The sequence below is a fragment of the Anomaloglossus baeobatrachus genome, chromosome 2 (assembly GCF_048569485.1).
Source record: "Anomaloglossus baeobatrachus isolate aAnoBae1 chromosome 2, aAnoBae1.hap1, whole genome shotgun sequence".
In the NCBI taxonomy this organism is placed as follows: Eukaryota; Metazoa; Chordata; class Amphibia; order Anura; family Aromobatidae; genus Anomaloglossus; species Anomaloglossus baeobatrachus.
This window is the reverse complement of record NC_134354.1, coordinates 241,900,149-241,913,402: the sequence shown is the minus strand read 5'-3', so window position 1 is coordinate 241,913,402 and position 13,254 is coordinate 241,900,149. Positions and strand designations below refer to the sequence as shown.

General features: G+C 41.7%; 1 protein-coding gene across 1 annotated transcript in view; it reads left to right on the top strand.

Moving 5' to 3' along the window:
• The window catches only part of PLXNA2 (plexin A2), a 408,755-nt gene that overhangs the window by 84,934 nt on the left and 310,567 nt on the right, over window positions 1-13,254 (top strand). The window contains exon 3 of the mRNA XM_075335732.1: window positions 4,194-4,376. Coding sequence (XP_075191847.1) covers window positions 4,194-4,376 — 183 coding nt within the window. The remainder of the gene's footprint in view (window positions 1-4,193; window positions 4,377-13,254) is intronic.

The following is a 13,254-nucleotide window of genomic DNA, read 5'->3' as shown; positions in this document are numbered from 1 at the left end:
CGTACACTGCACAAATCTGGCCTTTACGGAAGAGTGTCGAGGAGAAAGCCATTTCTCAAAGATATCCATAAAAAGTGTTTAAGGTTTGACACAAGCCACCTGGGAGTCACACCAAACATGTGGAAGAAGGGGCTCTGGTCAGATGAAACCAAAATCGAACTATTTGGGCACAATGCCAAACGATATGTTTGGCATAAAAGCAACCCAGCTTATCACCCTGAACACACCATCCCCACTGTCAAACGTGGTGGCAACATCATGGTTTGGGCCTGCTTTTCTTCAGCAGGGTGTTACGTCACCGCCAGAGTCTGCTCCAGCGACTTCTGCTCCGATCACCAGGCGACGCCGTGTTCCTGCCGTGGATGGTGCTGGTGATGGGAGAGGAGTCGATGCCAGCGGTGGGCGCAGGCTTCGATCATCCACTGGGCTGGGTTAGCTTGGGATCTGCAGTACCGCTGGCTGACTGTGGGTGGCATGTGTCTTCCAGCTGAAGTTGCCAGCGTTCAGCTACAGCCAATGGGAAGACACCACACCCTTCTTATTTCCCCTCCTGTCACATGACCACTGCCAGAGATAGTTCTGATTTTCCTGGCTCCTGTTACGTCCTATTCTGTTTTGCGATTCCTGTGTGTTGACTTCTGCGTGTTTTCTGACTACCCTCCTGCCTACTGTTTTTGTACCTTGCTGCCCGATCCGGATTTGACCTCTGCTACGTTTGCTGACTACGTCATTGCCTGCCGATTCTGTCCCTGTTCCGCTATTCCTGGTTTGACCCTGCCTGACTACTACTCTCATCAGACTGCAGCCTTCTACAGGTAGTGATCTCCAGTTCCCTGTGTAATTCCAAATCCCTGTAGAGGGGTTAAAGGGTTTCAGGGTTCTGGGGGTCCTGCTTGGTGAGTGGCTTCCCTCTAGCCTCCCCATTACAGCCCATCTGAGTCTGTGGATCCAGGCAGGCGTTACACAGGGACAGGGAAGATGGTTAAAACTGATTGGAAGATGGATGGAGCCAAATACAGGACCATTCTTGAAGAAAACCTGTTGGAGTCTGCAAAAGACCTGAGACTGGAATGAAGATTTTTCTTTCAACAAGACAATGATCCAAAACATAAAGCAAAATCCACAATGGTATGATTCACAAATAAACGTATCCAGTTGTTAGAATGGCCAAGTCAAAGTCCAGACCTGAATCCAATCGAGAATCTGTGGAAAGAGCTGAAAACTGCTGTTCACAAACACTCTCCATCCAACCTCACTCAGCTCCAGCTGTTTGCAAAGCAAGAATGGGCAAGAATTTCAGTCTCTTGATCTGAAAAACTGATAGACATACCCCAAGCGACTGCAGCTGTAATCGCAGGAAAAGGTGGCGCTACAAAGTATTAACTTATTATTTTTTTAAAAAAAGTTTAAAATGATCAATAAGTTTCGTTCAACTTCACAATTGTGTCCCACTTGTTGTTGATTCTTCACTATAAAATTACATTTTTTTATCTTTATGTTTGAAGCCTGAAATGTGGGAAAAGGTTGAAAAATTCAAAAGGGGCCGAATACTTTCACAAGGCACTGTATTTCTGCGATATCCAATTATGCTTAAGCCTGCTTTACACGTTACAATTACACATGCGATCTCGTATGCGATCGCACACGCCCCCATCGTATGTGCGGCATGTTCAATTTACCTTCCATACGACCTCGATGTGGGCGGTAAAGAACCACTTCCTGGAGTGGGAGGTACGTTCGGCGTCACAGCGACGGCAGCCGGCCAATAGAAGCAGACGGGCGGAGATGAGCGAGACGTAAACATCCCACCCACCTCCTTCCTTTCGCATTGCCGGCGGAACGCAGGTAAGATGTGTTCATCATTCCCGGGGTGTCACACACTGCGATGTGTGCTGCGTCGGGAACATTGAACAACCGAATTTTTAGTAATTGAATGACGTGTATGCGATCAACGGTTTTTCGTTCAATCGCAATCGCACGTAGGTTTCACACACTACAATATCACTAACGATGCCGGATGTGCATCACTTACGACGTGACCCCGCCGACACATCGTTAAATATATTGTAGCGTGTAAAGCCCGCTTTACATTCAGCATCCTAGCATCACTATAGCACTGGCTATACTTTATATATGAAAATCCTGATGGCTGGTTCTCTTTAAGTCTAAATTTTCTACAAAGACAAACAAATCAAGATTTACATTTTGGATGTGCCAAATTTGTGGTGGGAGACATGTTTGATAATGTTACCAATCTCTTCTAATGAGGAATGTAGCCTGGCACTTGTGAGCTCCAATGGTTGTTCTTTTGCAAAGTCTGATGGGCACTCTAAAAGGCATGTTAATTACACTGCCTTCACTACATGGGATATTTTATTAGACACGTTCATATACCACTATGCTTCTTTCATTAGTTATCTAATTTTCCTTTCTTTCTACCTTGTTAGTAGTCTTAAAGGTTGCAAGTTAGCCTGGCCTTTCCATGGGCACCCTGTACCAACTAGAAGTAATTTGTTCTCAGCTGCATTGCATGATGATTTTACATTATTATATTCCGTAGGCTGTGTATTATAGAGCTGATCAAGATATATATGTAATTACTAAATAACTATCTTGGGCCTGTAGGCTCGTTTTAATCACAATGCCTCGTTAGGTCTCATTGTAGAAACTGACATCGGTAAGGTGAATGTACTGTTCCTTCACAGGAAAGGTCAAGTGACGGGACATCATCAGATGCCACTCGAAAACTATTTTATGGATATTACACAATGACATTTTAAGACTTCTTTAGACGGAGTCTGCCGCCCCCTTAGTCTGTCACCTCCAAAACTCAATTTTAACAAAATACACAGTCATACACAGAGCTAAAACAAAACCCTTTACTCTGTCCCTAAATCTATTTACCCTCGAAAGGTTTTTCCCCCATTTGCAAATTCAGGTCCTGAATACACTATTGGTTTAGGCAACTGGCTTTGGGGCCCTCGTTCTTCTGCCTCAGAAACAGATTTACACAGTAAAGGTATTATTTTCCTAGTGTCCAATCACCTAGATAACAAAATTATTACTTTGTTTAGTGAGAGGAATTTAAATTGAATGTATCATCAGAATTTGACCTAATCATGGTTTTGAGTTACATGGGTTTGTTTTTTTGCAGCAGTTTCATTATCATCAGAGGCAGGCTTACAATCACAGGTTACTTCATACCCAGCTGATAACACAAGATCCACTAATCTTAATCATAGATGTCACAGCTGATCCTATTCCTCTACCATTCAAGTTGACCTCTGCACATTCTCAATATATGCATCAACACAAATTATATAATCAGAGTTTGTTCATTGTGGCTATGTACATGTGTTGTTTCCTGAACCAACAGGAAGTTAGAGTTTAACTATGTACATGTGTTGTTTCCTGAACCAACAGGAAGTTAGAGTTTAACTATGTACATGTGTTGTTTCCTGAACCAACAGGAAGTTAGAGTTTAACTATGTACATGTGTTGTTTCCTGAACCAACAGGAAGTTAGAGTTTAACTATGTACATGTGTTGTTTCCTGAACCAACAGGAAGTTAGAGTTTAACTATGTACATGTGTTGTTTCCTGAACCAACAGGAAGTTAGAGTTTAACTATGTACATGTGTTGTTTCCTGAACCAACAGGAAGTTAGAGTTTAACTATATACATGTGTTGTTTCCTGAACCAACTGGAAGTTAGAGTCTAAATAAAAACTCAGTGTACAGTGTGAGAATTGCAAGATTTCTATTTTTATTTTTAATAAAGATTTTGATATGGAATTAAAAACATAGCTTTCATAAATGTAAGAAGAAAACATTTAACAGAGAAATGTGATTTACAATATGTAATTTTCTGATGACACATTCCCTTTAACAACTGACTCATTTATACACAGTAGATACATCGTATCCAGTCTGTTAGGTATAAGTGCAGCCAGACTTCCTCCTAATGTCGGCCATCAGGGGAAGAAAAGTGGGACATGTTGGATTTTCACATGCTAAATCACTACTTCTTCCTCTACCTCTAAGTATACAGAAAGCATAGTCGGCTGAAGTATAACTTGGTCTTTGTAGACCTCCAGCTTTCACAATTTCATATCATTCATGTGTCATCCCCTTCTGAATGTTTCTTTCCTGATATCATGTATATTGATGTATAATTATGCTCTTTCATTTTCAGCCGGTTCCCATTGATGACAATTTTTGTGGCTTGGATATTAACCAACCCTTGGGAGGACTGAACTTGGTTGAAGGCATTACACTTTATACAGAAAGCAGAGACAGGATGACGTCACTGGTTTCATATATCTACAATAACTACAGCGTGGTATTTGTTGGGACCAAAAGTGGCCGGATTAAAAAGGTAGGACCCTTTGTAGTCTCCGTAATGTTGTCTCCTTAAAGGGACTGTCCATTTCCCAGAATTTACCACTCTTGTCCATGGACTGTATCTGATAGCTCAGCTCCATTGACAGTCCATAAGTAAGAGTGGTAAAGCCTTTTTGTCTAGCCTAGTCAGAAAATGTGCAAACATGAACCTATAGGAAAAAGCTAACATTGATTTGATAACATTTTCAGTACTTAAGTGACCTGTAGATAGAATGGCTGAAAGTAAAACATTTTTGTGGTGCCCAAATATCCTTTGATGATTTTTTTCTGCAGCTGACATTTAGCATGCTCTAAAACTGAATGAAGTCAAATGGTCCGATTCATTATTGCCTTCTCGTCTAGGATTTGGTGCTTTTTACGTTTGTACCCTGTTGTTTTTATTTGGACCATTTTTGTACTCTGTTTGTTTAGGTTTTCTTTTGTTGGCCATGGTGGGCAGTGTTTGTGGTTTCCAAGTGTATCCGGATGATTTATCATTTGCCAATTTTTTAAAAGTTGCAAAGTTTTTCCAAATATAAGCGCCAGTCTCCTCTAAAGGGATTTTATGTTTGTCTGAAATGTTTGTGTAAATTCTGCTCTATTTTTTATTTTAAAAAGGTAAAAAGCAAAGGGAAAACAAAGAGCATTTTTGATTTTTTTGCAAAATTGATTAACCACTTTAACCATGTTGAAGAATAAACATCAACAATTGCCATAAGACTAAAAAAGAAACATAATAGATTATGGCAATTCTGGCATTTGGGTGCCTCAGTAGGATCCAATCCTGTAGACCAATAAATATAAGACTTGTCACTCGAAGGAGTAACTGATTAAAGTTTTCTTTGTAGTAGCAATCCATAACATCAAACATTTCGGTCCAAACCATGGATCTTCATCAGTGGTTCAGGTTGCCCAAGACAAACAGAATGGAGAAAGATGCACCGTAGCATAGGAGCGGTATATGAAGGAGAAAGAGGCTCCTCTTTTTCATTCACAGCGGTGGATACCGCTCATATTCTATTGAGCTCCTTTCCTCATTCTGTTTGTCTTGGGAAATCTGTACCACTGATGAAGGTCCATCGTTTGGACCGAAACGTTTGATGTTTAGGATTGCTACTACAAAGAAAGCTTTAATCAGTTACTCTTTTGAGTGCCAAGTCTTATATTCATTAAAAATCAGATGTAACTTAAAACTAAAAACCCTGAATCAAGCCCAAATTATTATAAACATATTAATGGATAAAAAAGAAAGTCAATAGAACAGGAGCTCTATAAACGATGAGTAACGTGTCGAGGAAAGTGGTCTCTACATATAGTGTGCTGTCGGGTTGTATGTCTATAAATGGAGCACTTGAACTTTTGTCTGGAGAGGGGCATACAGAGCTTTAGGAAAAACAAACTTTCCTGGAGAGAAATGGGAATAAGAGCACCAAGTAAATTTTAACACGAGGCGGCTGGAGCTGCTGACCAGAAGAGCTTGAAGTCTAATTGGCATAATGGGAGGCATACAGACATGCGAGGAGCAGAAGTGTATTTATTCTAAGTGCAAGTCAAGCGCATCTGGAGTCAATAGAAAAGGCATTAATAATTTAGAGCCTGGCTCGTTTTAGAAGGTGGATTTCCTTTAGAGTTTTAAAAAATGGAAAGAGAAGGATGTCAAATACTAAGTGGAAGCGAGTGTCCTACTTGTAAGAAGTGAAGGATAAATGCTACGTGGTGAGCGATCTGGTAGAAAAACCTGCAGAAAGAGGGTGACATAGTTCAACACATGGAACGGGAGCGATGTAGTTTATGGCAAGATTATTAGAAAGCCAATGATGAAGGTCACAATCAAATAGAAGTTTAAGGAGCAAGTGCCGTGATAAATTTACTCACATTCTTCTTCCTTCCACCGACGCCTGGCAGAGCCGCACAACATTTCACCGAGATTTAAACTAGGGCTGTACAAATGTTTTCACGGCAGACTAAGGTTGAATGTGAACGTTATCTCAACACTGTAAGTATTGGAGGTTTCTGATAAAGTCTGAATCTTGATTCATTTATTGTATTTCCTTTTTCATTATTTTTTTTTGTAGCTTGGAGATGTGGAGAGAAATTGCTCAAGAAATGTTTCTCCCAATACCTGTTATGTCTGAGTGCCATGTATATGTATGGAGTGTCTACCGATACTTTGGTGACGGTCGGTCTGGATTGTTCCATACATACTAGTGGTGACCATGTTTAATTTAGTCCTTTTGACCCATCATGTTCTAATTTAGTTATACCTGGTCTTCTTCTACTGATGTGTAATGGCAGTAGGGAGTGAAGGGGACTGGCTGACTGCTTATTCTAAAGCTAATTCAGACCCATCTCTATCTATCCAGCTGTATTTCCCAATAACCATGTTCGTTTTTCAAGGTGACTTTCAACAATGACTTTCCATACAAAACAGGACACTGTATGATGCTATTAGCTGATTGAGTTATAGCCTTATGAAGAGTATAGAACTGCCATGTCAGTGATGCCAGGTGATACCAGCTCCGCTCAGTCTGCCACTTACTTAGCTTACGTATCAGGAGACCATGTTCACGAACATACCATGTAATGGTTGTAAGGTTATTTGTCAAGAGACAAAATGTATACGCGTAACAATTTAGAAGATATAACCTTTTGTGTCGGTGATTTATAGATATTATCGGACAGTTTTGACCCTTTAAATAATGGACTCGTACATCACACGATCTAGACTTTAGTATACTATGGCACTTTTACCGCTTCGCAATAATATTTATTTTAGAGTAAATATTAAATTGATCATTTTGTGTTTTTTTGGGGGTTATGTTAGTTGATACAATGGTGGTTCTATCACAACAAAGTGACTAAGGGGTTAACTTTAAATTCAACATGGCTGCTAACTCATTGGATTTACTCATTAGGGTTCAGCCCCTGCATGTCCAAAGCAAAGGCATAGCAGACAGATACGTCTGAACACCAAGAGGTCAACCACTTGCCGCTCGATGCTAGAGAGACCCCCGGGGCTACGTAACAGCATTTGTTTGTAGCTATTACTTTGATGAATCATGAAAGGCATCATTCCTTTCTGTTGCCATCACAGAAGGGGCTGATGCCGAGGGCTATGGCGCATAGGACAATAATTGCCAAACAGATCCTCGCCTGTCTGCTGTTGGATTGTCTTCTCTTATGATTATAAGGGACCGAGCTCTTTACTAAAATATCTAAAAAGGTTTGGAAGTTTTTTTAAGAAGTAAACATCTGTTATCATGTAAGATCTTCCATTTCTAAAATATGGTAAATGTAGTTATTGCGGAGTGGAAACTTGAGACATTTGTGTCGTGGGTGCAGTTTTGGTCCTAGTTGTGACCATATCTGGTTAACTTATCCAGGTATGTGGATCTGACAGTTACAAATTAATGTCAATGAGGGTTTACAGTCTAAGTTATTAGCCAGGTCATACTTCATTGTGCTAACATGATCCAAGACTCAACACAAGTGACGAAAATATGAAGCTATCATGTCACTGAAATCGCTAATCCTTTGAAAGTTTCATCTCTGAAGACGTCTGACATTTTGATGACAGGTAGACTTTCTTCATATTTATGTTTTGCTCTCCTGTTTTAGCAGCAAGAATACTGCGGTTTGCAACGTCATTGTTGTTGTCACAAAGATTGGAGCCACAACAAGACATTGCAGACCATTTTATAAGATTGATACATCATAATTCATTGAGACCTATTTAGAAAGTGATTCATAATAGTAGTCATGGCTCCTGTATAGACAGAAGCCATCATGCAGCTCCCGGCGCATATTCCAAATATGTTCCTGACGCCCTATTTGTTCGCTATATGCAATGCCTGTTTTTGTTGTATAGCATAGCTCAGTAGACGTCACTATTATATACTGAGGGATACAGTTAAAAAAATGGATGCAATACAACAAAAGTGTTATCCTTACAATGGAATCCCATTGACCATGTATGTCAGAATACTGCCACATTTCACCACTCTCTATCAGAGGTGTAGCATATATTAGCAAATTCTCCTGACATACAATTAGGTTCACAAATATTTGGACAGTGGCAGAAAGTTATGGCATTTTAGCTGTTTACCAAAACATATTCAATATACAGTTATGTAATTTGAGGGTATTCACATCCTAATTGGAGTAAGGGTTTAGGAATTACAGCTCTGTATTAGGAAGCTGCCTCTTTTAAGTAATTGGAGAATTTTGTCAAAATCTCTAATAGGCTGCATAGGCTGTTCCCTCATTAATCCATCATAAATCGAGCAGGTAAAAGGCATTGAGCTGATTCTAGGTGTGGTATTTGCATTTGGAAGCTGTTGCTGTGAATACACAACATGCGGTCAAAGGAGCTGTCAATAGAAGTGAAAAAGACCATCATTAGGCTGAAAAAAGAAAAAACCCATCAGAGATGTAGTTGAAATGTTAGGAGTGGCCAAATCAACAGTTTGGTACTTTATGCAAAAAGAAGCTCACTGGTGAGCTTGAGAACACGAAAAGGCCTGGACATCCACGGAAGACAATTGTGTATGATCACAGAATCCTTTCATGGTGAAGAAAAAACCCAACACAACATCCACCCAAGTGAAGAACACTCCAGAAAGTAGGTGTTTTAGTCTCTAAGTCTACAATAAAGAGAAGACTTCATGAGAGCCAATACCAGATGGTTCACCATAGGGTGCAAATCATTAATCAGCCTAAAAATACAATGCCCATATTAGGATTTGCCAAAAAACATCTAAAGAAGTCGCCCAGTTCTGTTAAAGCATTCACTGCACAGATGAAGCTAAGATCAACCTGTTCCAAAATGATGGGTGGAAGAAAGTATGGAGAAGGCCTAGAACGGCTCATGGTCCAAAGCCCACCACATCATCTGTAAAACATGGTGGAGGCAGTGTGATAAACATGGGCATGCATGGCTTCTAATTGCATTGGGTCACTAGTGTTTATTGATGATGTGACTGAATACAGAAGCAGGCAGATGAATTATGAAGTTTATAGGGCTATACTTTCTGCTCAGATTCAACCAAATGCAGCAAGGTTGATTGGATGGCACTTCGTAGATGCACAATGACCCAAGACATACTGCAGAAGCAATCCAGGAGTTTCTTTAAGTCAAATAAGTAGAATAGTCTGCAATAGCAGAGTCAATCACCAGATCTCAACCCCATCGAGCATGCATTTTACATGTTTAACCCTTTAACAACCTATGACGTACAATGTCCGTCATGGTTCGTCTCCGTGCTGTTGGTGTGGGCTTACATGCCGAGTCCGCATCTTTCCCCGTACATGTTGGCTGATCTGATTATGACAACTAGGGGTCAGCTGATTACCCCGCTTTCTGTCATGACGATCCTTCTGTGAACACAAGATACGATCCAGTGTTCATAGGAGACCATGCATTCTGCTGTACAGAGCAATGCTGAAGTAATCAGATGATCACAGCTTCAAGTTCCCTAAGGGAAATAGTAAAAAAAAGTAAAATAAAAGTTTTTAAAAAAATATGAAAAAAAATTAAAACCCCCACAAATGTTTAAATCAATCCCCTTTTGGCCCATTGAGAATTAAATAATATTAATAACAAAATGTACACATATTTGGTATCACTGCATTCAGAAATGTCCGATCTGTCAAAATCTAAAATAATCCAAACCATAAACAGTGAAATGAGAAAAAAAAAAAACAAAACTCCAGAATTGCAGTTGTTTGGCTACCACAACAACAGAAAAAAAGTGATAGTGGGCAATCAAAGAAGCGTATATACCCCAAAATAATATCAATAAAAAGATCAGCTCGGGGTGCAAAAAACAAGCCCTCACACAGCTCCAAATCAAAAAAACATTGAAAATGTTGCGACACAAGCAATATTTAACAAAATGTATTTTTCCCCCACTTAAATAAAATATAAAATTTATGTTTGATATCTACATGACTGCACTGACCTGGAGAATTATACTGTCAGCTCAGTTTCATGGCAAAATAAACACTAAATTAAAAAAAAACAATTCCTGAAGTTCAATTTTTTTCTTATTTCACCACACTGGGAATTTTTTTTTCAATGATGCAACTTATCCAGCAAAAAACAAGCCCTCACACGTTTATACCGATGGAAAAATAAAAAACTTATGGTTCTTAGTAGGTCAGCAACCGGCTGCTGAAACCACTGATTGACCGAAGCAGTCACATTCTGACCATATGCTGGCAAGGACTGGAAGGACTGTCAGAGCGTTAGAATCAAACTGTGAGGACTATCAGAGCGTTAGGATCAGACTGTGAGGACTGTCAGAGCATTAGACTCAGACTGGGAGGACTGTCAGAGCATTAGGATCAGACTGGGAGGACTGTCAGAGCGTTAGGATCAGACTCGGAGGACTGTCAGAGCATTAGGATCAGACTCGGAGGACTGTCAGAGCATTAGACTCACATTGGAGGATAACTCCGGCACACTACCACTTTCCCATAAGCCCCAAAAAAAACGAAGAATACAGTTGTTGGATGTCAAAATCCTTTTCTCTTATTTTATTAGTGCCAAAAAGTGAAAAAAAGTGCTGTACAATTGTCCGCCAGGAATCGACGTTTCGGCTAGCAAGCCTTCATCAGGTCGGACAGGCTTGACTTATAATGAGATGGCAACCTGGTATAAGTGCAGGATAGCTGCAAAAATATAGAGCCCTCCGTTTGGAGATAGCCTGTGTCGAAAGCCGTGAAAGCTCTGGGAGATGTTAGTATGTAGGATCCTAAGAGGTTTATTGGATCATGAGGTCTGAAATAGGGAGCATGCGGTCTATCTTGGTGGTCAGCTATACCTCTTAGGTGTCTCAGTATACTAGGCCAGGGTGGTGACCATGTGTGCCCCAGGGGGATAGCAGCTCCTGCAGTGTGATATCAATATCTATTAGCTCTGGTAGTATAGCCTAGAGAAGGATCGCTGCGGCTCAAAGTATATCAGTCAGTGGCTTATATGGAAGAAGAGCAGTTCCCGTGGTATGAAATAGAGGTCACAGGTTCACGCATAGGAGTCAGGATGGTATGCCTGATTGGGAATCTAGAACGGACCGCTTCTGTAGTGGGGAGTCAGAGTCCAGAATTTATCCTGGTAATCAGGGTGATATGCCTGACTGTCGCCTATAGCTAGTTACTCTGAGGGATATGGCCTGGAGAGAAGTCCGTTGGCCCTGAAGAGAGTCAAATCTAGCATGAGCCTGTGGTGCCGCAGAGTTGGATCGCACGTCCTGTGAAGTGACTCACTTCTCACTTCACAGGACGTGCGATCCAACTCTGCGGCACCACAGGCTCATGCTAGATTTGACTCTCTTCAGGGCCAACGGACTTCTCTCCAGGCCATATCCCTCAGAGTAACTAGCTATAGGCGACAGTCAGGCATATCACCCTGATTACCAGGATAAATTCTGGACTCTGACTCCCCACTACAGGAGCGGTCCGTTCTAGATTCCCAATCAGGCATACCATCCTGACTCCTATGCGTGAACCTGTGACCTCTATTTCATACCACGGGAACTGCTCTTCTTCCATATAAGCCACTGACTGATATACTTTGAGCCGCAGCGATCCTTCTCTAGGCTATACTACCAGAGCTAATAGATATTGATATCACACTGCAGGAGCTGCTATCCCCCTGGGGCACACATGGTCACCACCCTGGCCTAGTATACTGAGACACCTAAGAGGTATAGCTGACCACCAAGATAGACCGCATGCTCCCTATTTCAGACCTCATGATCCAATAAACCTCTTAGGATCCTACATACTAACCTCTCCCAGAGCTTTCACGGCTTTCGACACAGGCTATCTCCAAACGGAGGGCTCTATATTTTTGCAGCTATCCTGCACTTATACCAGGTTGCCATCTCATTATAAGTCAAGCCTGTCCGACCTGATGAAGGCTTGCTAGCCGAAACGTCGATTCCTGGCGGACAATTGTACAGCACTTTTTTTCACTTTTTGGCACTAATAAAATAAGAGAAAAGGATTTTGACATCCAACAACTGTATTCTTCGTTTTTTTTGGGCTTATGGGAAAGTGGTAGTGTGCCGGAGTTATCCTCCAATGATAGTCTATTTTTCTCCTGAGCACCTACGAGAGGTGAAGCAAGGTCTTCGTTACTTCATTAGACTCAGACTGGGAGGACTGTCAGAGCATTAGGATCAAACTGGGAGGACTGTCAGAGCATTAGGATCAGACTGGGAGGACTGGCAGAGCGTTAGGATCAGACTGGGAGGACTGTCAGAGTGTTAGGATCAGACTGGGAGGACTGTCAGAGCGTTAGGATCAGACTGGGAGGACTGTCAGAGCGTTAGGATCAGACTGGGAGGACTGGCAGACCGTTAGGATCAGACTGGGAGGACTGGCAGACCATTAGGATCAGACTGGGAGGACTGTCAGAGTGTTAGGATCAGACTGGGAGGACTGTCAGACCGTTAGGATCAGACTGGGAGGACTGTCAGAGTGTTAGGATCAGACTGGGAGGACTGGCAGACCGTTAGGATCAGACTGAGAGGACTGGCAGACCGTTAGGATCAGACTGGGAGGACTGTCAGAGTGTTAGGATCAGACTCGGAGGACTGGCAGACCGTTAGGATCAGACTGGGAGGACTGTCAGAGTGTTAGGATCAGACTGGGAGGACTGTCAGAGCGTTAGGATCAGACTGGGAGGACTGTCAGACCGTTAGGATCAGACTGGGAGGACTGGCAGAGCGTTAGGATCAGACTGGGAGGACTGGCAGACCGTTAGGATCAGACTGGGAGGACTGGCAGAGCGTTAGGATCAGACTGGAAGGACTGGCAGACCGTTAGGATCAGACTGGGAAGACTGGCAGACCGTTAGGATCAGACTG